Source organism: Neolamprologus multifasciatus, chromosome 12, assembly GCF_963576455.1.
Source record: "Neolamprologus multifasciatus chromosome 12, fNeoMul1.2, whole genome shotgun sequence".
Lineage (NCBI taxonomy): Eukaryota > Metazoa > Chordata > Actinopteri > Cichliformes > Cichlidae > Neolamprologus > Neolamprologus multifasciatus.
In genome coordinates this window covers 12,646,313-12,669,560 of record NC_140450.1, presented here as the reverse complement: position 1 = coordinate 12,669,560, position 23,248 = coordinate 12,646,313, and the positions used below count along the sequence as shown (strand labels likewise).

The 23,248-nt window shown below is 38.5% G+C and overlaps 1 protein-coding gene across 3 annotated transcripts in view; it reads right to left on the bottom strand.

The window, feature by feature from the left end:
* The window catches only part of dmxl1 (Dmx like 1), a 63,268-nt gene extending 40,377 nt beyond the window's left edge, over positions 1 to 22,891 (bottom strand). For 2 of the 3 annotated variants that reach the window (XM_085181124.1, XM_085181126.1), the window contains exons 1-19: positions 22,460 to 22,890; positions 20,818 to 21,060; positions 19,611 to 19,736; positions 15,010 to 15,087; positions 14,374 to 14,452; positions 14,040 to 14,184; positions 13,684 to 13,750; positions 13,339 to 13,523; positions 12,347 to 12,554; positions 9,914 to 10,085; positions 9,113 to 9,289; positions 8,741 to 8,976; positions 6,398 to 7,115; positions 5,862 to 5,983; positions 5,447 to 5,536; positions 4,944 to 5,046; positions 4,708 to 4,827; positions 4,006 to 4,224; positions 1,247 to 2,511 (exon numbers count right to left, since the gene is read on the bottom strand). In XM_085181124.1, coding sequence (XP_085037250.1) covers positions 1,247 to 2,511; positions 4,006 to 4,224; positions 4,708 to 4,827; positions 4,944 to 5,046; positions 5,447 to 5,536; positions 5,862 to 5,983; positions 6,398 to 7,115; positions 8,741 to 8,976; positions 9,113 to 9,289; positions 9,914 to 10,085; positions 12,347 to 12,554; positions 13,339 to 13,523; positions 13,684 to 13,750; positions 14,040 to 14,184; positions 14,374 to 14,452; positions 15,010 to 15,087; positions 19,611 to 19,736; positions 20,818 to 20,904 — 4,197 coding nt within the window. In that variant the 5' untranslated portion in view covers positions 20,905 to 21,060; positions 22,460 to 22,890. Of the gene's footprint in view, positions 1 to 1,246; positions 2,512 to 4,005; positions 4,225 to 4,707; positions 4,828 to 4,943; positions 5,047 to 5,446; positions 5,537 to 5,861; positions 5,984 to 6,397; positions 7,116 to 8,740; positions 8,977 to 9,112; positions 9,290 to 9,913; positions 10,086 to 12,346; positions 12,555 to 13,338; positions 13,524 to 13,683; positions 13,751 to 14,039; positions 14,185 to 14,373; positions 14,453 to 15,009; positions 15,088 to 19,610; positions 19,737 to 20,817; positions 21,061 to 22,459 lie in introns of all 3 variants that reach the window. The other variant, XM_085181125.1, reaches the window with a different exon arrangement.
* Between the last annotated feature and the right edge of the window lie 357 nt (positions 22,892 to 23,248).

Genomic DNA, 23,248 nt, shown 5'->3' with positions numbered 1-23,248 from the left:
CCGGAAGCTCCATTAGCTGAAGCAAGACGCAGGTAACTGGAAGCCAGCTACTTAATACTTCAATCCAATTTAGTCAAACACATCATCGACAAATGCATCCTGTGTACTCACGCAGGGGTTAAAGAGGGATCTGAAATGGCATTCAAGGTCCTTCAATTACTGAGTAATTAGATTTGACCGGAAGTTTAATACAAAATGAGCTCAGGTTTCATATCCTGCAGTTCGCTGGTCCTTTTAGCTGATGCCACACAGAGCCATTGATTAAGTAACTTACTCAATGGCTCTGATGAAATAGAGATATTGGATGACAAATTTGATCTGTACATGACAAGTTATCTGGATATTCCACACACAAAAACCTAATTGAGTTTTTACAAATGAAAAGACAATAAACAATTAAAATCAATTTAAGGTTTACACTGGACAGTAAGTGGGTAGCACCCTGTGCTGTTCAACACAAACAACAACTTACCTGATTTTATTCAAACAATGTTGGCCTAATTACTGCAATTGTTCTATAACTGCAAAAGAACTTATAGCATCAACTAAAGTAAATTTGGCAAGATTATATTGTCCTAATGTTATTTTATTAAAAAAAATAAAATCTAACTTCAAACACAAAGATGGACTAAAGAACATATACAAGTTTACTACATTATTTTTAGTTGGAAAACACTGTCATGGGAGGAAAAAAAAGACGAAGGAATAAATAAATACTAATACGAATGGGAAAAAAAGAGTATCAAGAGTAAAGAGGATAGAGAGAGAAATAGACAGAATGTAATCTTGAAGACTGAAAGAAAACAGGAAATGAGAGACGGGGAGCAGGATATTGAAAGCAGAGACACACAGAAAAGGAGGCTGGAAGAAAGAACACAGGGGACAAAGGAAAAAAGACAGAGCACACAGGCAAAAACATCTGACAATACACAAATAGATCAGACACATACACACGCAGGTCCACAAGTATTTAGACAATGACATTTTTTTTGTAGTTTTACCACCACCGTGGATTTCAAATCAAAGAATCAAGATGTGACTGAAGAGCAGACTTTCAGCTCGAATTCAAGTATTACAATATACAAAAGTAATACATTAACTGTTCAGGAATTAGAGCCATTTTTACACACAATCCCTACCATTTTAGAAGCTCAAAAGTAATTGGAGACTAGACTTACTTTTAAAAAAAGCCTATTACTGCTAAAGACTGAGTACAAAAAGTAATTGAGTAATTTATTTAACTTACCTTCCCTAGGTCCATAAGCTCTAGCAACTGTACAGGGTGGTATTGGGGTAGAGTTGGAAAAAGTTGGTGAGCTGCTTCAAAGAGACCAGAATCTTCCATTTCTACAGGTAAGTCATAAGCGGTTTTCTTCCCACTGAGCTTCTGAGCCAGACTCGTCATTGATCGTGTCAGGGTCTTTTTGGGAAGAGTCAGTGAAGAAGTGGGGGCCCCAGGGCTGAGACCCTCCTCCTGGCACTGTCTGACAGCTGAGATTATGGAGGAAACACTGCTGCTGATGTCTTTGTCCTGGGCAACTGTGACAGTCGGTTTGGGTGGTGCTGGAGGCTGCCACTGAGAGTACACGTGCATTTCACACTCCATGCCAACTACCAAGATTCCATCTCGTACCCAGGACAGGGAGACTGGGATAGGTGGTGAGCCTTCGACAGAGGAGAACAAACTGACCGATCGAAGCAGAACCAGGCGAGACAAGCTTTGGTCTCTATTAGCATCAGAAGACACTCCCAGATCTGGAGGCTTTCCAGACAGACGACCATATATATATATCTTTGTCCCAATGCCAACTGTCAGAATGTGTGATCCATCCTCCTGGGAAACCCAGTCCAAGTGAACCAGACTCTTACCAGTAGAACCAAGACAGTTCTCGTTTCGTATGGATAAATCCATGTTACTTGGAATGCTGGCACTTGCAGTGGTACTACTACTTAAAGGATAGCTGGACATGGGGTCTGTATTGTCCAATACTATGGTCTGCTCCAGAATCCACTGCGAACCACCAGTGGACTCACACTGAAAGATGCCAATGTGGACCAGTGGCTCTCGAGTGCTTGCATTAGGGCTGTGAATGGGTTTTGGGCTATGCGGCACATTAAGGGTCGGGGTCAGGTGGGTGTTGGTGGTGCTGTAGTTTACAAATGGGGAAGATGCAGAAGCAGGGGGAGAAGTCAGAGGTCCATGAGCATTCAGATGAGGAGATAGGTTCAGAGGTGTGCTAGGCATCTGCTTGTAGGCAACTGCAAACCGTCCAGCGTGACAGCAGCTGACCTCAATGGGCCGGCCTGGCACACTTACTGCGCTGCTGCTGGGAAGTTTTTCCTCCACCAGGAGAGGCCATTCCTCCCACTGGTACACCAAGTTGTCCACAGTGGGGGGTTCTGTTGTCATGACATTACACCTCCAGAAGCGCACCTTACCATCAGAACAGGAAGTAGCAAGGAGATAAGGCACGTGGCCGGCTGGAAGAGAACATGACGCACTCAGGTGACCTGAGAAGAAAAGTAATGCACCATTAGCAAAGAAAGATTTGAACTATAATATCATTAGAGTTTAATTTCTGTGATTTATTAAATTTTGAAGACATTTGGCAAATATATTAAAAAAAATACAATGTAAAATGTAAACGAAACAAAAGATTGCCTTCGTCTATTCTTATGTTTCATTCCAATAATGTTAGCAGCAGCTTTTTACTCAGGCCTCTTTCAGCCATACACTCTTTTCTTAATCTACAAGTCGGCTTCCTGTCTCACTGTGCACCCTGCTCATTTTTATCTTAACAGTGTTGCCACAATCTTACCACATTTGACCTAAAAAACATTTATGCACCATGTTCAACACAGAACAAGCCTGAATGCATTCTTTCATATTAAGGTGCAAGTACACACTAAATTATAACTCAGTTCACAAAAATACACCACTGCCTTGGTAAACAACCTAAAGAAAAATAAAGAGAAAAATAAAATCCAATACACTTTTTGCATGAAGCACCCTCTTTTAGACTGTCTTAGGTTCTCACTAACTAATCTTATAGAAGCATTAAACCGCTTCATTTGTGAAAAGAAAATAAGTGTACATGATAAATTGATTTAAGTGCAGGAGAAAGCAAAGTCACAATCAGGTATTTCCACACTCTAGCACCAACAATGGACCATAAACATCACACAGTGGAAGAGACACAGTGGTTGGTGGTTTACACCGCCTCATCAAAATCATTAACAGCTCAACTTCAAGGGGAATTCTTTACATGATGCAGACAGAGCCTGTGATACCACAGGTCAGATCAAACACTAATAATTATCAACTGAGTTCTGATGGCAATCTGAGTTTGTTGGTAGCTTTCAGCTGTTTTCTTTTTTAAGTGTTTTTCTGTGATTCTTACATTCCACTCATAATGTTTTTCATCAATTCATAATCACATGTTACAACAAAGGCAACGTCATTAATTACTTATAATAAATCATCCCCAATACAAGGACACTGATGGAGAAATAAAAGGAAACTACGATGTGCACTTTACTTCAGACGGGCAAGATGTCATTTATACGCAACGGTTTAATCATTTTTGATGGGTTTACTCAAGAGTGTGTATGGATGTTGTCCCATGACTACATATAGCATATAGACTACATATTAGCTTTCTCTAAATATCAAAATTGAACCATCCCGTTAGGAAAATGCTACACAAACTGTTACGTCTCGCTTACTGTACTGACAAGTCTCGCCAATAAAAAATGCTAAGTACTGCACTGATTGTGTGGTGGGTATTTCATGTGATTTCATGATATTTCATAAGATTTAATGCCTAAAATGACTTTAGTGAGTTAGGGAGTAACATCTTCCATCATTAGCTAGCCGATCAATTATTTAGAGTTTAGGTTCAAGCTGCAACATTGAACCTTAGCATGCATCAATATGCATAAGGAAACAAAGTGGTTTTGCTTTGCATCCTTGGAATAAGAATGTGTGTCCTCATTGTCCCTCACCTGCCGAGGGAGTAACACTGATGGCTTCCACTTCTGCTGGAAGAGCCAGCTCTTGGCTGTACAGCCTGTGTGTTGTGAGGCTGAGACGACAGGCACTCTGCAGATTGGAAGTGCAGGATTTACTCTTCTGAGTTACTGGAGAACTGGGTGCGTCATAGACAAACTGAGAGCCGTTCAAGGGAGAAGTCGTGGTGAGATCCTTATGAGCTGCAGTCCCCTCTGTGGGGATACAAAAAGTGGGAATATATTTAGAACAGTTAGGCTTGGTCAAATCCATTCACCATTACTACACTTCATCAGAGTCATTATTTGAAAAATCTATAAAAAAAAAAAAACAAAAACAAAAAAACCTTTCAACAGATGAATCACCATCTGGCTAAAGCACACTGTGATACTGGAGGTCTCTTTCAATCATTAGAGATACTGTTAAGAATTTCAGAACTTTTACACAGCAGACTTGTAATAAAGATTGCAAAGGAGACAAATCTGGACTTGGAACTTAAAGAATGCAAGGCATCTACAGTGATAAAGTCATTACTTAGTTACTAATTATAATTTTGCAATGCTTCCAGCTCTTTTAACCCTTAAAAACTTCCCTTTATGGTCTGCAATCATTTATTTTGGCTAAGGATTAAACAGGATGGCAGAAAACCTCTCTGACATCACCCAACCTTTAGGGTGTATGAATATATAAGTACCCACCCATAGTGACAGGTCGAGCAGCAAGATGGAGATGCCACATGTGGAGCAGTGAGCGACCTGTTGGGCTTAATTCTACCACCACCAGAAAAAAGCGGGCTGAGAAGGCTGGTTTACTGGAGGCTGCGGGGGAGGGGGGGGGGAGAGAGAGAGAAACCCACACAGTGATTTTTTTAATGAAAGGTGCAAGCAGCTGCTATTAAATACAGGCATGAAAACTAGGAAAAAATAGGTTTTACCCGTGCGAGGAGAGTCAGGAGTTTCATGTATGCTCTCCGTTATCTCAGTGCCAAGAATCAGATGTTCCTCAAAAACATGCAGGAGCTGTGTCTCCTTCCCCTGCTGCAGAGAACAGCAGCAGATATTGTCAAACTACATCAGATGTAGACTCTGAACATCATTTTCTGTCTACACACTGACATAGACACAGGCTGTATTAATAGTACATGCACAAAGACACGCACACCCTAAGGAGACGAGGGAGGTTTTTTTTTTTTGCCTTTTATTATTGTGGTTGACCTTTCAGCGACTCAGGGCACTGCAGAATGCTTCATGCCACAAATGGTTTGCAAGTCAACAATGGGTTCTTTTGGGGTTGTTTTCAGGGGAAAACCTTCAAAGATTTCTGACAATGTCTGTCTACTGTTAGATGAGACAATCAGAAAGTCCCCAAATAAAGGAGGTTGAACTTTGTTTAGGGTGAAAAACCAACTCAGTTCTCTTGGACTCCATGTATACTTACAAAGTCAGTAATGGCATCCAGTTCTATAATACACCCTGGTTTTGCTGTGGACTGCTGACTGATAATGTTGAAAACCTCCCCAACATATTTCTGAAAGGTGACAAACAAAAACAAAAAATCATCAGTATTACACAGTTTAAATATGCAAGCAAATTATTTTACCAATTTGAAAATCATTTAACATCTTGCAACTGACAGCTAACAGGTGGCATAGTAAACAACTTTTTTTTCTGAGTTTTAAATGTTTCACTGCATTTCCGTTTCGCCTGCAGTCATTTTTCTCCATCAAGTCATCTCAGGCCAACACTAGTAATAGCAAAATGGCAAAACAGTGACGTACATTATTTGACAGATTCTATAAATGGCTGAGTGTTGCTATTAATGTGCATGAAAATTGTCAGGCTTGATCACTTACTGATATTTCTGGATTGGAGAGCTCACTCAGAAGTTTCTTAGCCTCAATGACAGCCTGATAAAGCCTGAGTGATTGGCCATCACTTGCCACGAAGCAGGCACTGGGAGAGTTACAGTACAAACCTAAAAAGAAAAACAATTGAATGTTACCACTGTTATGCTTGTTTTTTCTAAATAAATATGTCAAGCATGGCAGGCAAACACTACTGAGGTTTAACATTCACTCCTGTTTAATTCAGAAAATCTGAAGTCATTTGGTAAAGTAAGTTGCTTTTGTACATGCACAATGCACAGTAGATGTGTCAAGTGGACTAATAACCACACATGGAGACTCGTCTCAGACCTACTCTTATTTGGACATAGTTAACTATATAGAAAACAATAACAATAAACAATCCTTCACATCAATCAACCCTCCCAAACAAAAAACAAAAACACCAAACCAAAACAAACAAAAAAAATCTCATTACTGTCTTTTTGCTAAGGCAACACACAATAAAGTACTTAGCAATCTGACCAATAATAATATTTTCTCACCTAAACAGCTGCTGGGAATGAGCGTGGGCAGCCAGGCTACATTAGCAAATGCTGATGCATGGAGAGAATTGATTCTAGCAAGCTCCGAGACCCCGCCTGACAACGACAGCGGGCCAACGGGGTCCACTCTCCATAAAATCAGCTCACTGTAGATCGCATTGGGATCCTGGGAAACCATACCCAGGGACACCCGCGTGGGTCGTGACCCACGAGATAGAGATGCAGAATGAGAAAAACCAGAGGAGGAGGCCTCTGGAGGAACCAAGATGCTGTCTGCCTCTGGAGTCCTCAAGGCATTGTGGTGTGAGGTGGTGAGGAGAAGAGGGAGCAGCGAGTGACAGGCCAGGTCGTTGAGGTGAAAGCGGTGACCACAGTACCGTGACTTATGAGAGACACTGAGCACAGTCGAGAAAGCAGAGTCCTCTGCAAAGCTGACTGCCCACTGGTTTAAAGAGCCATCAGCATGTTTGGAGATCATAAGGACATTGGGGGTGAATATGCTTAATCGAAGACTACTGCTGGGTGCAGATTTTCCTTGACCTCCGTAGCTTATTAGAGCAGATTTGGCTTGAGGCAATGTGCTCCCAGGCGGTCGCTGTCTGCCATGTTGGATAGCTAGATCCACATTCTTGTTGCAGGCATACATTACCACACTTTGGCTCAGGGAGATGGCGTCACCTGCGGGGAACGCTACAGGAATGCGGGATGCAAATGACACCTGAGACAGAAAGAGATGTCATAGCAATGTCATCAAAAGTGACTGTAATTTGCAGCTCAGATTTAAAGAGGAGGACTAATTAAACTAATTAAAACAGCCAGGCCTAAAAAAATGAATGCCAATGAAACCTGAGATTCGGTTTTGTGCCTGAATGACCAGATTCTCTGTTCTCATTATTTTTACTGCTCATAAAAATGCACTAGGGCATGTCTGAATTTGATATGAAGTCACAGACAAGTACAATATATTTGTGTGAGTCGCAAGATGAGAAGACATTAGAACAAGTACACCATCACAACTGTGAAAATAAATCACATCCTTACTCTGATGATAAATTAATGATTTTCCCACAAAGCACTTTCTGAAATTCTGAATATAAACAAATAACTAAATAGAAAACTGTTTAATCTAAAGTTTAAAGTTATATTTTGAGCAGAATTCAGTTACCTGTGATTCACTGTAGGGCTGCATGGTTATAGTCAAATGATTAACTATTATTTTGATCAATATTAAGATCACGGTTATTTATCAGGGTTATTTATTGATTATAGCGGGAAAAAAAGGTTTTAATTACAATTTTCAATAAACATAAACTTGCTTTTATGTTGTGCAATATTTCCACTAATGTAAAATCTTTGCTTAAAACAATACTGAACTTCCTCATTGACCTAAATTAAGTAAATCTCTTAGAAGAAAAATTAAGTCTTTCACCCCATCGATTGTACTTGCATGATTAATAAAACTTAGCAGCAAATGTTTTCCATATGGTGTAGGTTTTACCAGAAAAATAATTCAAGAATAGATAACAGCAGCATGCTGGCCAATTTTCCAAAGCCTTTGTTGCTGTTCACTGTGTTTACTGGACACTTGTCTCTGCCCAAATAAAATGTGATTAGATGGATGATTTTAGTGCGTCTTTGGGAGCTAGATGGTTATGCAGATGTGGTGTACAGGCTTGCTTTTATAAATGTCTCAGATGAGGTTGAATGACTCATGCTGGCAACATCTGCATTGTTTTTCTTAGCCTTCAAGCATTAATAATACTGCAGTTTTTGGCATGTTTTCAGGAGGCTGAATATAAGTTAGTAGTCTTGCCTTACAGACTAGTCAACCCTACAGCACTTTTTGCAGATGATTTCTTTATAGTTAACGTTACTTGTGCCAAATCAGAAGTACTTCCAAACAACGGATGACGAACCACTTTGAGGGACAAGTTCTTCACCTTCTGTTGTGCTAGATATTAAAATTTTGTAGTATCTGTATTTTTAACAAAGACTTTCTTATTCAGACCAATCAAGAAAATTTCAAGCTTGCATGGGACAGACGCAGGCACACTATCAGGTCCTGATCAAGGGGGTGCTTGACTTGTTTTTACTTTGTGTTCTTTTAGAAGAACATGCATTTTCAATAACAGTTATTTATGTTCATTTATTTATTATAGAGAAAATCCATATTGAGATTAAATTAAGACCAATTGTGCAGCTAACTGTGCAGTTTCTTTGTGTATCAACCTCTGAAATAAGACTATAAAAGATAAAGAGGAAAGAAACTGGAGGAATACTCTCATGAAAGAAACAGAATGAATGTACAACTGCTCTATATAAAGAACAACAGCAGCAAAGTACCTGAGCTTGTCTGAACATGCCTGGGTGGTATTCATCTAACCAGTCCACATGCCAGACCAACAAAGAGCCATCCATGGGATGAATACTGAACAGCATGTCAGCCCCTTTATTCCACTCCTCTAACAGCACATCCAACTGGTGCTCCACTGCTGCCAGAGGCAGCTCCACAGTTCCTGGTCCTTGGGGTTCACTTAGTCTGTTCTCCTCTTCTTCAAAGTCATCTTCATTTTCAGGCTCTGGAAAAGAATACAAATCATGGTAGCCAAACAATATGTTAAATTCTATTCTAAAGGTTAGACTTTAACTGTCACTGTTATTACAGCTTCACATGCACACACCCATTACTGACTCATCCAAATCATTTCTCTCTACCTTCATTGGAGCACTCGTTCTGTTGCTCTACACTAATTCGAAGCTGCTGCAGAAAGACTTCCATGGCTAAAGTAAAGTGAAGCTCTTTGTTGTTGAGCCAGTGGACAGAAAATGGGCCTCCTGGTTCCTCATCATCCACAGCGTTCAGAGAGGAGATGGAGGGCAACAGGGGAATGTCTGCGAAACATACAAGTTATACGCTGTTAAACATTTAGAAAAATTAATGAATAAATAACAACAACAACAACAAAATATACATCAGACCGGGCTGCTGACATGCAGGACAAAAATCTATCTGCTGGAGCAAATTAACTTTCATGAATGTAAGCATGGTTTAGTATCCTAAAACATAATCCAAGCATACAAATCCTGCAGGACTTCTCAGCCTGAAGGCTGAAAGAGTCTACATGATTTTATCCTAATTCAGGTCAAATTAAGCAACCCAACTAAAACGGAGAGGAAGAAAATGAAATGCTCACAGTTACTCTGAACAGCTCTCACTGAGCACAAGCTCACTGGAATGTTAAAGAAACAACCTCAGGCAATCTGCAAAATTAATGGTATTTTTGCCAAGAGGTTAAGACTTCTGACTTCCAGCTGAGTTAACCATCCATGTACTCTGTATAGTTCAGGAATAGCAAATGATGTGCTTTAGTTCATTTGTCTTTATTAAGAACTTTATGTCATGTTAAAGCTTTAGTTCTTCAATATGTTGTGAGATTTCTTTTGGTATTTAACAAAATACCAGTGATGGGGATCAACAGGATTATTAAGTAGTTTCAGAGTGTGTTCAAGTCAAACCTGTGGCTGGGTTGATGCTGGCAGCAATGTGAAAGTGGCAGAGAGCATTGGCATGGGGCATGTTATTGCTGCTCTTCTTGTGGTTACAGTGTCCACTTTGAAGGTGAGGCAGGCCGCTGGTCCATGATAGCTGAGGTATGTCCCGATAGTGCCGCGATTCTTGAAAATCCAGCTGTGCAGAAAACAAGTATGATTATTATGAAGTATTGCTCAAATGTCAATTTAATATTTTATGACTGCAGACATCGTCTGTGCCATCCAAATGCATAATACTAATTGTGAGAGGCACTAAAATATTACATTAACCTGTAGAAATGTGGAGCTACTTAAATAAGATTAAAAAGAGGAAAATGAAACACCATTGTTCCCTGTTGCCTTTTCAGGCTGAAACAACAATACAGGTTGAGCTTGCCTTTTGGAGGTCGATGTGAATTAATCAACTTGTGTCGACTAACAAACCTCTCCAGCTCTCATCCCAGTCTGTGCTAAGCTACTCTACTTTGGTGAACAGGTGGTCCCCTCAGGGTGGGATTTTAATTTATTGGTATTGATGTTTAAACTGCATTTAAGTGAAGTGCCCAATTTGTCTTAAAACAGAGCAACAGGGAGCTGGCAACATGGAGGAGTGGCTGTCACAGAGAGTGTATAGAAGAAATTGTAAAGTTTATTTGGCATTTAGGTTATGTAATTTGGACTTTGCTTTGCTGTCTCACAGTAGACTGCAGCTAAATGCCCCAATGGAAAACAAGTCTCACAGGATGACAAACAATAATTTAAAAGCAGAGTTTCTTTAACCAAATATGTGATTGTATCTAGACTCACAGGTGCAAAATGAGTACGATAAAACGAGCTGTAAACCTGCAGGTTTTGAGATTTATGAAGACTACAAGTAAACTCACCATTAAGAAGACATGACAAAGCAGGTACAAATACTTTTAAATGAAATCCCATAACCTTGCCTCCTCCAGATGTTCTCAAATAACAACTTATTCAGAATATTGGGGCTTAATTAACTGCACTGATTTGCAACAACATTTGCTGGGATTTCTAATGAATAATTCCATACCGGTACTCTTACAGACTGTGCGTATCCATTTTTTTTGTAAACTAATATGCCCCAAGCTTTTCAATCATTGGTAACACCAACAACTTTCCAAAGATAAAATGAATGTCGGTTAGGATTTTGCGAACAAGCTTGGTCAACACACCAGTATTGCAAACACAAACATGCGCCAGACAACTGAAAAAGATTAAACACCAATCAAAAGTCAGAGGTATAATTTTAAGGTATTGTACACATTACAGAAAGGCAGACAGTTTCAAAAACCTTCATGTCTGAGACCATTAATTTTTCCTTTTAACTATACCAAACCTCTGTTGCTCTCCATCTACCTTCTCAAAGTTGTTTTGAAATTTCTCAGTGCCTCTTTGTTCTTTTACTCTCATCCCTAAAGTATCACTGTGCAATACATAAAAATGCAAAAGCTTGGAAATTATTTCTGCAGAAAAAAGGGGAAACCACAAATCATATTATTTGTACCATCCATTTCCAACTACACAGGAAATTACAACTTATTTCTTTTTGCATGTTGTATACAAACTAGAGAGCGATACAGCTTTACAAATAATACTTCTGATACGGACAAGTTATACCCAAAAAGCACAAAGTTTCCAATGCACAGTGTGATGAAATGAAATGAAATTTCTGCAGCCAGTGTAACACTCTGTCAGATTATCATTTCAAAGCAAAAAGGAAAGAAAGCATGACATCTGAACACCTGATAAAGTGCATATATGGGAGTATCTAGGGAAGCCATGAACAACGCTGATGATCATTTCACAGCTTGTTCTCTGTTATAAAGATAGAATTATTTACACAAAATGATGTGAGGTCCTTTTAAATATTCAGTTCATCCTAATTATTAATATCACTTAAGAAAAAATAAAACACTGACATACAAGTCTTACTATGCAATGCTAGACTTAAAGGTGTATAATGAGAAATTCTTCAAATTAAATAAAGCACCATAAAAATCATGTGTTTCACTTGTGTTAGTAAACTATATTTAAACTGATCACGAGCAAAGGGTCCTGCCAATTTAAAAAAAAAATTAAACTAAAGTAATTGTGCATTGTTATGTTTATTGAAACAACAAATTGCATTTTTGTGTTTGATTTTTAATTTCGAGCCTGTGTGCAAATAGTATCGATTTTTACATTTCATGTGTTTTCAGTGATGTGTTGCTAAAAAGGCCTTGTTTTCTGCACTGTCATACAGCCACACTAATAAAAAGTGAGCACCACTATGACTTAAACTGAAAATAAAGGTTAAATGCAGGATTGCTTAATTAGACTGTGTTAACTTTAGCAAAGTCCTGCTGATTATACTGAGTGTTTATTTTAAGCAGGAAAGTCAAAGTCATTGTGGCTTACTTCTTGTGAAGCTTGTCTGTGTGTCTTCCCATTGCAGCCGTTTTTCTTTGAGAGGCCAGCAGAAGATTTAAGCGTTTCACTGTGTTGGCCAGAAGAATTGTTTTTATGGTGACCAGATAAGAGGCTGTCACCTGGCAACAGCGTCTCTGCCCACAGCCGACATACACTGTCCTTACAGCAGGTGAGCAGTACATTACATACTGCGCCCCTGTTAGGATAAAGGAGGGAGAAAAAGAGACAGATTAAAAATAAAAATTAATGGAATTTTAATTTCAATTACAATTCTGTCTTACAACGATTATTACATCAAGATAACTGAGACAGAAATGATTATTTGTCTCAATCCATTTCACATTTGTGCTCTTGTTTTGCATTTCTGCCCCTTATTTTCACTTACTTTTGTCCCTAATAAAAAAAATCACATTGTGACACCTTGCCAGCTCACATTTATTTATTTAATTCTTAAATTATAGTTGAAGTTCAGTTAAATCTCTTTAATTAAGATAACTGTGTTTTTCCTTTTCCAAAGTTCAGTGTAGTTTTCTTAAATTTAATTGTGTACATAATTGTGTGGTTCTTCTGCTTGATGCCTGCAACAAGAGCACCAGATTGCTGCAATTCCCCTCCTGCGTGGAAGCCCTCTGAAGGTCACATACGATTACCAATATTATATAAAGCTATGAAACAATTTGGAATGTGCCAAATTTATTCAACCCACACCATCTGTAGTGACATATTTTAAATAAACAAAGACAGACATCAAACCTGTCCACAACAAGTTACCTCAAGCTGCTTTCTACTCCAATGTAAAGAAGATAAAGACCTAATATTTTTCAACCATCCTTTCAACCGGCTTGTTAACTTAGGCATTTTTTTTTCTTTTGCCCAGCTGTGGAAAGTTAGGTCAAAATTACCTAACCTTCAAAGAAAAGGAAGTTAAAGAAAAGGAAGTTAAAAAAGGCTATGAGATGACAAATTAACAGTGTCTGTACCGTGGCATGTACTTGCTGGTCTTCCTCCAGGAGAAACTGGTGACAGAGCGGGGATGAGCCAGGTAGATAAAGGAGAAGGCCAGCTCTCCCGGGTCACTCATATTGGCGTCTGGAGGTGTAAAGAGTGTGGTAACACCCATCTTCCACTTACTGGTGCTGTACCAAACCTTTATTAGGCAATCATCCTGAAAAGAAGAGGCAATGAAGGATATAAGCGATACCATAGGTAGTTCTAACAAAAAACGCACGACACCACAAGGTAGAAGTTAATTATTATCTACTAATTTCACATGAATCTAGAGTGTTCAGTTTTTAAGTGCGATGTAACAAAGGGACACAACTTACCTGACCAGCTGTGGCAAAGAACTCACCGTCAGGAGAGAACTTCATTAAATTAACTGGAGAAGCAGTCCTTGAGATACAAAATAAAATTATATTCAACACTCCATGTCAATAATTTTAGACTTGAAGATATAAAATATATAATAAGTAATGTTTAGGACAAAATAAAATAGGTTTAAACAAATTTTACTGCAGCAGGACATGCACTCAACCAGATAACTGAGTGCATGTCCTGCTGCAGTCAGATTTGTATTGAATATAATGTTACAGAAAAATGTGCATTAGCTGATTTTATTTTAAATGTCCATTTGGTCAAGTCTCTGTCTTGTTTGTGACTATTTTACAAACTCTGTTCTTACTTGCTCTGCCAGATACACCTCCAGGCAGAACGGCAGTCTCTTATAATCATTTCTGCCGGCTGCGCCGTTTCATCAGCTTCATCCTTTACTCCATCAACATTAGACCACAACTGCAGGCTACTAGAGCCTGTTAGGAGAGTGCAACCTGGACAGACAAACATATACAGATATGATCTTTCAGGACAGCTATCATCAAATTTCTGCTTTAAAAAAAAAGTATTAAAATTTTATATTTTGCCAGATCTGTAGTACCACCCCAACACTTCTTTTTAAATCACAACTGTTTATCTTAATATGTCTGTGTTACTTTAAGAAAGAACAATGGTTAGAGTACCTGTAGGGTGCCATGCTAGGTTCCGTACTATAGACTGTAATACAAATTGACCAGTCTTCTGCCATTGGCAGTTCAATTTCTGTACAGGAAAAACAGAAAAAGGCAACATTCAAAACAAGTATTTCATGTTTTGGCAATTATGTTGGCTGAAACTTTGTGCAATAATTCCCTATTTGAATAAGCTCAGAAATAAATCAATTCCCTGTTTCGATGGTACATGTGGAACTATAGATGAAGCTTTAACAAGCGCTAACAGTGAACTTTCAATTGAGTCACATGCAATCAGGCAACACACACACACAGCATTGTAATACCAGGGAACTTCTGCAATAAACGAAATACGGTTTGTACTTAAGATGTTGTAAATTCTTCTCATTTCTTGTGGCTATTCTTTGACTTCTCTAACAACAGCTCAGACAAAACAAACGTCTTTACGGACTACTGAACAGAAACCAAAACAGTGAACATGACAATAATCGCATGATTTATGCAAGTAGTTGCAGAGGAACAATATTCTGCTCCATTTCAAATATCAAGAGAGTTTTGCCACACAGAAAAAGCTTCATTCATTCATTCTGGATGACCTGAAAACATGCATGACTATACTATGACTGGAAGAAAGTGCAGGCTACTCACGGTCAACGATGCGTCTTTTTGATCTGGTTGCTGAACAGGCTCAAAGACACACACAATGCTTCCATAGGAAGCTGCAATCTGCCAGCAAAAAAAGGTCGACATTTTAGATATACTACAAAACAAATAAAAAGATATTACTGCAAACAGAAACATATATTGTCCTCCATATCAGCCTAGTTATCCAAATTTAAGTAATTCAAAAAAATTTGTGAAAACTTAAACTTGTGCTTTGTAATATAGATCGAAAATACTAATACTTATAGATCCAAATCAGAATCAACTATAACTTGCTTTATGAGTCATGACATATCTACATAGTAAGAGAGAAGACACCTTGACAACAGGCCAATAAATAAATAAATACCTTAAGTCATAACAACTCAGTGATGAGTGAATATAGTACTCTATTCACACCTCAATTTCATCAATTTGTAAGGGCTAAATTTTCAAGTAATTTCCATGGGACCCAAGAGTCATAATGTTAACTGAGCAAACGATAATACAAGCTGTGTCTTTAATGTGGTAAATAATATGCCAACTGCCAGAGAGGGAATTCTGTGAAGGGGTGAGTCACATGCACATGTTTAAATGTGTGTACACAGACATACAAGTCATCACATGCACAAGCATAGTCACATGGACACTACACAATGGCTCAAAGTATAAGACAGGCTTTTTGGGGCACAAATATAGGTTCTGCAGAAGCAGCACAGTTCAAATTTAATTAAATTCTAAAAGGCAGACACATTTATGCTGAGATCAAGTTCTGGGGATAAAGCAGTCAATTCAACATGAGCCTGTAGAGCGACTGACAAAAAGAAAGAAAATGTGAGTTATAAAAAATTAAGTCTCCTTCTCTGTGGTTATAATGATGACTACTCTTTGGTCTGATTTTCATAAACCCCCAACTGAGACTTTAAGATGGTATTATGCTAATATATATGCATATTACAAGAGACATCGTAAGGCTCTCATGAAACCATTAACTTTACCAAGAAGAGATGAACAGTAGATTTGCAGGGCTAACTGTGATGGATGCAGCTTTTAAAAAGTTATTTTTACTGTTTTATGATGTTTGTAGAGCTCGCTTGCTCCACCTCCATACTGACTTTCTTTATTTGATTTCTCATTGCAAGTAGACATATATTTCTCAAAATAGTGTAGTAATATTTATTCTCTAGACACCTAATTACCCTTTAAAATAATGTATTTGGAAAATATATCCTTAATAGGAACAACTTACTAAAGCTCATAAAATGATATGAAGTGCTACAACACTTAAAGTATGAGCACAAAGGATGTACTATGTAAACTAATAGCATTGCAAATATCACAGTGAGCAGAGGGCAATGAAGTGGAAATGGCAAGCAGACCAACTTGGCATACTTAAACAGATGCTAGACCATGCTGGAGGCGTGTGTGGGTAGTTCTGGCCCAACGGAATTGGATTTAAGGTCACAAGGGAAGAAGTGAACGACTGGTTGAGCATGTTTTATATTTATTTAAATTATTGCAGTGTTGCCTGCACTTTTTAAAAAAAAGGCTACCACCCTCCCTAATTAAAAACTAATCCCAGTTCATTAGAATTCTGCTATATGGTCTTTATTATCAGGTTTATGCAGATGTTGCAAGCTGCTTTTGTGGCTCCTTTTGCAGCAATGCTACTTACCAACAAGCAGAACTGTGAGTACTCGACTGTATAATGACTGTTGTCATTATGTACCAAGTTTTGTTTCCAGAGACACAAGAAATGTGCAGTGTATTAAGAAATAACCTAAATTCTGTGTTATTTTATCCTCTTCCCTTTTCTTTTTTTTTTTTACTAAAGAATCAAATTTAAATTCATGAAAAGAAGCCACTGTACAGGGTGAATATCTTGTAAATATATATTTAGATTTAAATATATACAAATAAATAAATACAGCCTGAGACAAGTAAACAGTATCCACGAGGGACAACCTTTAAAGTAAAATTGTCAGCAGAGCCCAAAGTTGATAGAAGAGTCATACTCTTACGATGAAAACTTGAGATGCGCTGATATATTGGTCAATATCAGTCTACTGACTGTCTTTAATACTCAGATAAAAGAAGACAACATATTAATGGCAGCCACTTATGGTTATGGCTTAGTCACACAAGTAAAAGTTGGCCATCTCCAGCGGTCCGCCTCCAAATGGCTCTCGCAGGTAGGAACAACCAATGCTTGCCTGGTGACTTTTCGCATTTGGCAATCAATTATAAACAGCTGTGGCCACTAACTGATTAACCAAAGGTTGAACGTGCAACACTTTCAATCTTTAGCTGACCGCTTTTGATCATAAGGCAATCGCAGAGGTCACCTGCTATGAGTCTCCAAACATTTGTGGTCTGACTGCAGAGTAACTGATATGAAGCTCAGAAAGAATGGCAAGGGTCAGTCAGATTCTTTAAATTGCAAACTTAATTTTTTAAGTGACGTTATGCATTTCCTCATTTTCCTAAGAACTTTGCAACCGCAATGACATCACTATCTACTTCCTTAATTAGGTCCATCAAAGCAAATGCAAAAGAAAATCTTTCATCGTCTTTGTTCTGCATATGAAATGGGAAAGGCAATTAAGAATAGAACAGAAAGACTACATTAAATAACTACATCTTTTTTTTCTTAAATGCAAATTACAATCACAGAAGATCTTTTGTTTGTGCCCACATTAAAGGACTTGTCAGTGACAACAGCAAATGCACTTGCTGTACAATCACCAGCTTCACTGGGTGGTTTTTACTTCACTTAGAGCTGATGACGGGAAGCTCGAGTTCATTAAGCTGCTCATTGATGTTGCCCACAAGTGACTTTCCTGAAAGCATAAGCTGCCAACACTTAAGACAGCAATAGAGATTGCTAATAAATTGCACTGCAAAACAGCTAATATACCAAAACAACTAAAAACAGCAAGTCACAAAGTGGAACTTGCTTACCACTCAATATAATCAACCACACATGTGTGGTCATTATATTAAAGTCAAAGAAAATGGTATGTCATGAGGCCCTGCAATGTTTAGCACCTTCTGCTTTTTTTCTTTTTAATTTAATTATGGGTCAGATGTTTCTTCAAACATTAAAGCTAATTTATAGTTGATCGTTGCTTTGTCCCAAGTAACCAAAAGACAGTTTATGGGTTTGGAATGAATATAATGTTTTATAACTTTATTCAAGGCTGGAACTAAAATATATTTAAATTCCATTTTTCAATTAATTATCCATTTTGTCTAAAAAACAAAACTAATACAAACTAATACCTTAAAATGATATACAACAAAGACAAGCACTGAATCTGCACCTTTTCTAAGCTCAAGAAACTAAGTGTTTGGTATTTTTATGTGGAAAAATAAATATAATTAAAACAATTAATGAGCTATAAATAGGGCTGGGCCATATCATACCATCCACGGTAATACCGGTATAATGTTGGGCAATAATAAGAAAATGAAATATCGCGATAGAATATGGGTAAAATGCGCATGCGCTGTGCCTTTGTTTTCATACGCACATGCGGAAAAAGCATGGCGGCGATGGAGAATGAGAAGGGCGAAAGCGGATTGTTGAATGAAATGGATGAACCAGAATTGGTTTGTAAAAATGCTGCAACTTCAGTGGTGTGGAACTGGTTTAGCTTTCGTCCGTCAGATACACAACAAAGCACTATTTTTGGTAGAGCGTGCTAGCGGGCCGTCATTATTACTGTGTTGCTTGGAAAATACGGCACACTTAAAATCAATCCTTTGATTTTTCTGAAATCAAAGGATTGATTTGATTTCATTGCACTTATAATCAATCCTTTGATTATCCTTTGATTATAAGTGCCCGTTATAATCCCGTGTGCCTTATGTATGAATTCTGGTTGTGTTTGCTGACCTCGAAACAATTTTATTTGGTACACGGCGCTTGAAAATCTGTCAAATGTTTTAGTACAACTTTGCTAAGCTACGAAGCCGCACCACTTGATGGATTGTCGGAGCATTACGGCTATCGTAGGCAGGAGCCTCGTGGAGTGATACGTACTGTGCTTCAACATAATATTACTGTATTGTGTGTGTATAACCTTTTTTTAAGTTTTGTGGATATTATACATGGTTATACTGAGGATATGTCGGCCAATTTCAACTGGAAATGCCTTTTGGTTAAACTGTCAGCAAGGAATTTGCATTTGCACTGTAAAATATTTATGCAACTTTAATGCAAATAAAAAAACAGCTGCTTGTTTAAGTGAAAATACATTGATGGGGTTTTTTTTTTTTGCACTAATAAACTTGTGGAGTTGTAAAGTATTTTGTCTAGCGTCAATTATATCGTCAGTTATATCGTTATCGCAAATTTTCAAATGTATATCGTGATAAATATTTTTGGTCATATCACCCTGCTCTAGCTATAAATATATGTTATCGTCTAATGGTCTTACATAATTACTCTGTGGCAAACCATTTATCTTTTACTGAAATCTGGCTCCATTTATTTTCACTGGGTTTTGCTTTAGTTACCATCACTGGGATCTCACGCTTGAGCATTCAAGCACAGGTCAGCCTGAGGACCCCAGTGAACAAAAGCACCACACAGTTGGCCTTACCTGTCCACCCTGCAATGAGCAGTCGACACAGCCGACCTGTATGTTGCCATGTTTGGCCCCTGGGATGATCTGCAGCCGCTCAAAATCACTGCCCAAAATCACCACGTCACAACCTGATGCATAGGCCTATCAAGAGACAAGACAGTGAGAGGGTTAGAGAAATGAACATGATACTCTAAGATTCATCCGGCCAGGATTGCATGAAGGGTCACTTGAACTGCACTTGTCCCAGAGCTATTATCAAGGCATCAAACATGCCATCATATGACAGTCCTCAAGTCCAAGCAGATAAGATTAGAATTCCATGCTCTATTTCTGTGGCACTCATAAGGAGCTCCTCACATGAACTGTGATTCACTATGACTTTTCCTCTTTCACAAGAGGACATAAGGACAGAAATGGCTCCCCGATTAATCCATTCCTGAAAAGCATGTTGCCAGTGTCTGAAATTAGCACTCTGACTCACCTGTCAAGGGGTCAGGTAGACAAAATCCATCAATAAGGTTTTTTTTTTTTATACCAGTCTCATGAGATGGAATTACATTTTGAATAAAACCTACCCTTGAAGGAAAAAAGAAGTTGATTTTAGCCCTCAATGCTCATTACAAAAATGTAATGTAATCTAATTACTCTAATCAACTTAAATCTTCTTTCTTCACTGTTCAGACTCTACTGTAATCACATTCTTCTTTGCATGGTGTCAAAGGTTTGGCCGCCTCCTCACAAACTCATGAAACCACAGAATGACCAGTACAGGCAGGTTTTCACATACTGGTGATTAGTTGGTGTTTATTATTTACTTCGAGGCAGAGTTGGGTGACAGCAGAACATATGATAACATTTTGACAAATAATAAAACAATGACTCAGAAAGCCTATAATACAGCAGAGACTTTCATTATTGTTGTTGTTGTTTTTTAAATTACATTTATTTTATTTACAAAGTTGCCACCAGTGTGGCGAACATTTATTTAATTCTCTAATAGAGTTTTAAGCTTTGAGATCACATGTATTTCAGCTTCTGTTTTTCATACATAACAAAGTCCCAAGCCCATTAAACAACTTTGTGCGGTACATTAGCACATTAGGTTTCAAAGGAATCTCCTAGGAAATCTGCTATTGTGACAAATCAGTTTAGCCACCCCCCATGAATCAAAGCTCCTAAACTGCTGAGGGGGGAAATACTTCCACAGTCTGAAATATCTTACCGTGAATGGCACATTGTTTACGCTTCCTACAGAGAAACAGTTGTCTCCAGGGTTGACAGCTCCCGTAAGGACCTGATGGAGATTCATGACTCCTGATTATAGTCCACGTGTTATCCTTCCTCTTCTTGCTCTTTTCACAGAACCCTCCCACTCCAGGTGAGATTCATGGGAAACCATGAGAAGGATTTGCTCATCTTTGTGTGTAACCTATAATTTCACATCAGCAGCATCACTACAGACTTGCTGTCACAAGAAGAAGAGGAGGAAGAGATACACAGCACATGAGTTGGTTCAGTCAGCGTCAAGCCTCAAGTACATTACCGACTCCCGGATATTGACTGCAAATTAATTTTAACACTCAGCACTTGTAATATTAGCATGGAAGAAATAAATGTCTCTAAACAGTCTTTGTCAAACCACACTATGAAGGCAAGGCATTCAGTAATCTTAAAAACATTTTGTAAAAGAGCCTTGGTGTACCTTGGTATTAGTCTTTTTATTTAGCAAACAGACAGCTTAGCAAACTGGCACCAAAGCTCTTCTGATCCCCGTGACCCATCTCCGAATTTAAAAATGCACACCATTAGTTCAGCATCAGCACTTTTAGAGGTTATAACCAAGAGGGCTTTAATTGAAAGAGATATGCAGTCAGCTTGGCAGACCAGTTTCTAATTGTGCTAGAAAAGTATTCAGAATCTGTAATAAATGGAGTAACAACCAGAATGGATAAAAAGTGATAGGGGCTAAAATATGAAGGGAATTTTTCACTGTGGCTAAAATTGGGAGCACTGCAGAAGCAAGGTGATGGTGTAGCTAATGTTTTGCTAGCTCTGTGCACATTATCTAGTTACAGGAGGGAAATTTGAAACCACTGTCAAAGGTACATATTTGCACATAGCTGAAACAGCACTGACTGTCTTAACAAAAGACAAATACAAAACAGTTCTCCCAGAGTTACTGTTCCTTCAGTAACAGGAACAGATGTGGGATTTAAAAGGGTTTACTATTTACACTTTAACAAACAGTATTTCACCTTTGTGTATTTGGCAGTGAAGTAAATTCAATACAAAGAGTCCATTAATCAAAAGGGTGCAGGGAATTTGTACGGAGGGTTAAATGGATCACCGGTGCAGGTTACACCTTACTGTAACCCTACAAGCCCGGTTAATCAACTTATTAACTGAACAGTCAAGGGCTGAACAGTCAGCAAATCACACGTTTAAACAAGTATAGATTACGTATCGACCGCAGGTGCGCTACTGAAAATAATGAACAAAAAGTTTCAGAGACAGTTTTAACGATCCAAAAGTTTAACGCTACAGAACAAAAATAACACCACTAGAAGGATAAAAAAATCCACGTCAGAGGGGTTAACATATGCTTCCTGTGCTGTGGCAACTCACGTGATAACGTTTCACAAGCCAGCGCATTAAAACACAGCTACCGATACCTCATCTGACTACCATTTTTTCTCCCGTTTAGATAAAAGCGTGCATTTAGCTCACTGTCACTGTGCAAAAGCAGACATTTCATACATGTTTTCAATCCCTGCAGTCGTAACGGTAACTTAGCTGTCAAGTTTAACTAGCTATCAGCAGTCTTTCAGGACACACAGTAACACCACCAGTAATTATCTGCTTACCTTATGCTGCTGCTTCTTGACATCTCCTGCAGATATAACATCAACGGTTACTCCCGTCGCCTGATGTTTTCGGTGAATACAGTTATAATCTCACGGATTTGGTTTTAGTTTAGCTAGCTTTTGCTAGCGTTAGCTCGCACTAGCCTCTGAAGCTCGCTCTCTGAGCAGGCTCCTAGGCTACAACGCTAGCACTAGGTCACTTATGGCGCACATTTGCCCAACAGTCTCTACTTTACGAGAGAAGGAACTATCTATTGACTCAAAATGTTGACTCTGAGTAGGAGTCACCCTCTGCCCGAGGTTAGCAAATAAAACCCTTCCAAAGAGGAAGCTTTTCCTTATGTTGAAGATATGTGATGATAATGACTGTTTCGCTGCAAAGCATCGTGGGTCTTGTAGTTTTAAAACCTTGCTCGCACTCTCACGCGTGACGTTCACGCACACAGGCTTACAGTTGAAGCTAACACGTTTTGCGTTGTTTTTCGTGGGTGCATTGGCTTGTATAGAGAAGGTAAATAGTTAAATACAGCCATACCTGGAGATGGTTGTATTTAACGTTTTTCTTTTACACTTTAAAAATGTAAAAACGTAAAAATATGACTTTTATGTTGTTTGAATTTTGCCCCCCAAATTTTTCATTAGCACTATCATACAATAGGAGTATTTTTGAGCACTGTACTGACTGTAGGTTGACCAGTTCATAACTAAAACGTGTGGGGCAGGGGCGATTGTAGGATCAGAGCTTTGGGGGTGCTGAGCACCCAGAGAGCTGCCCAGCCAGGCAAGATA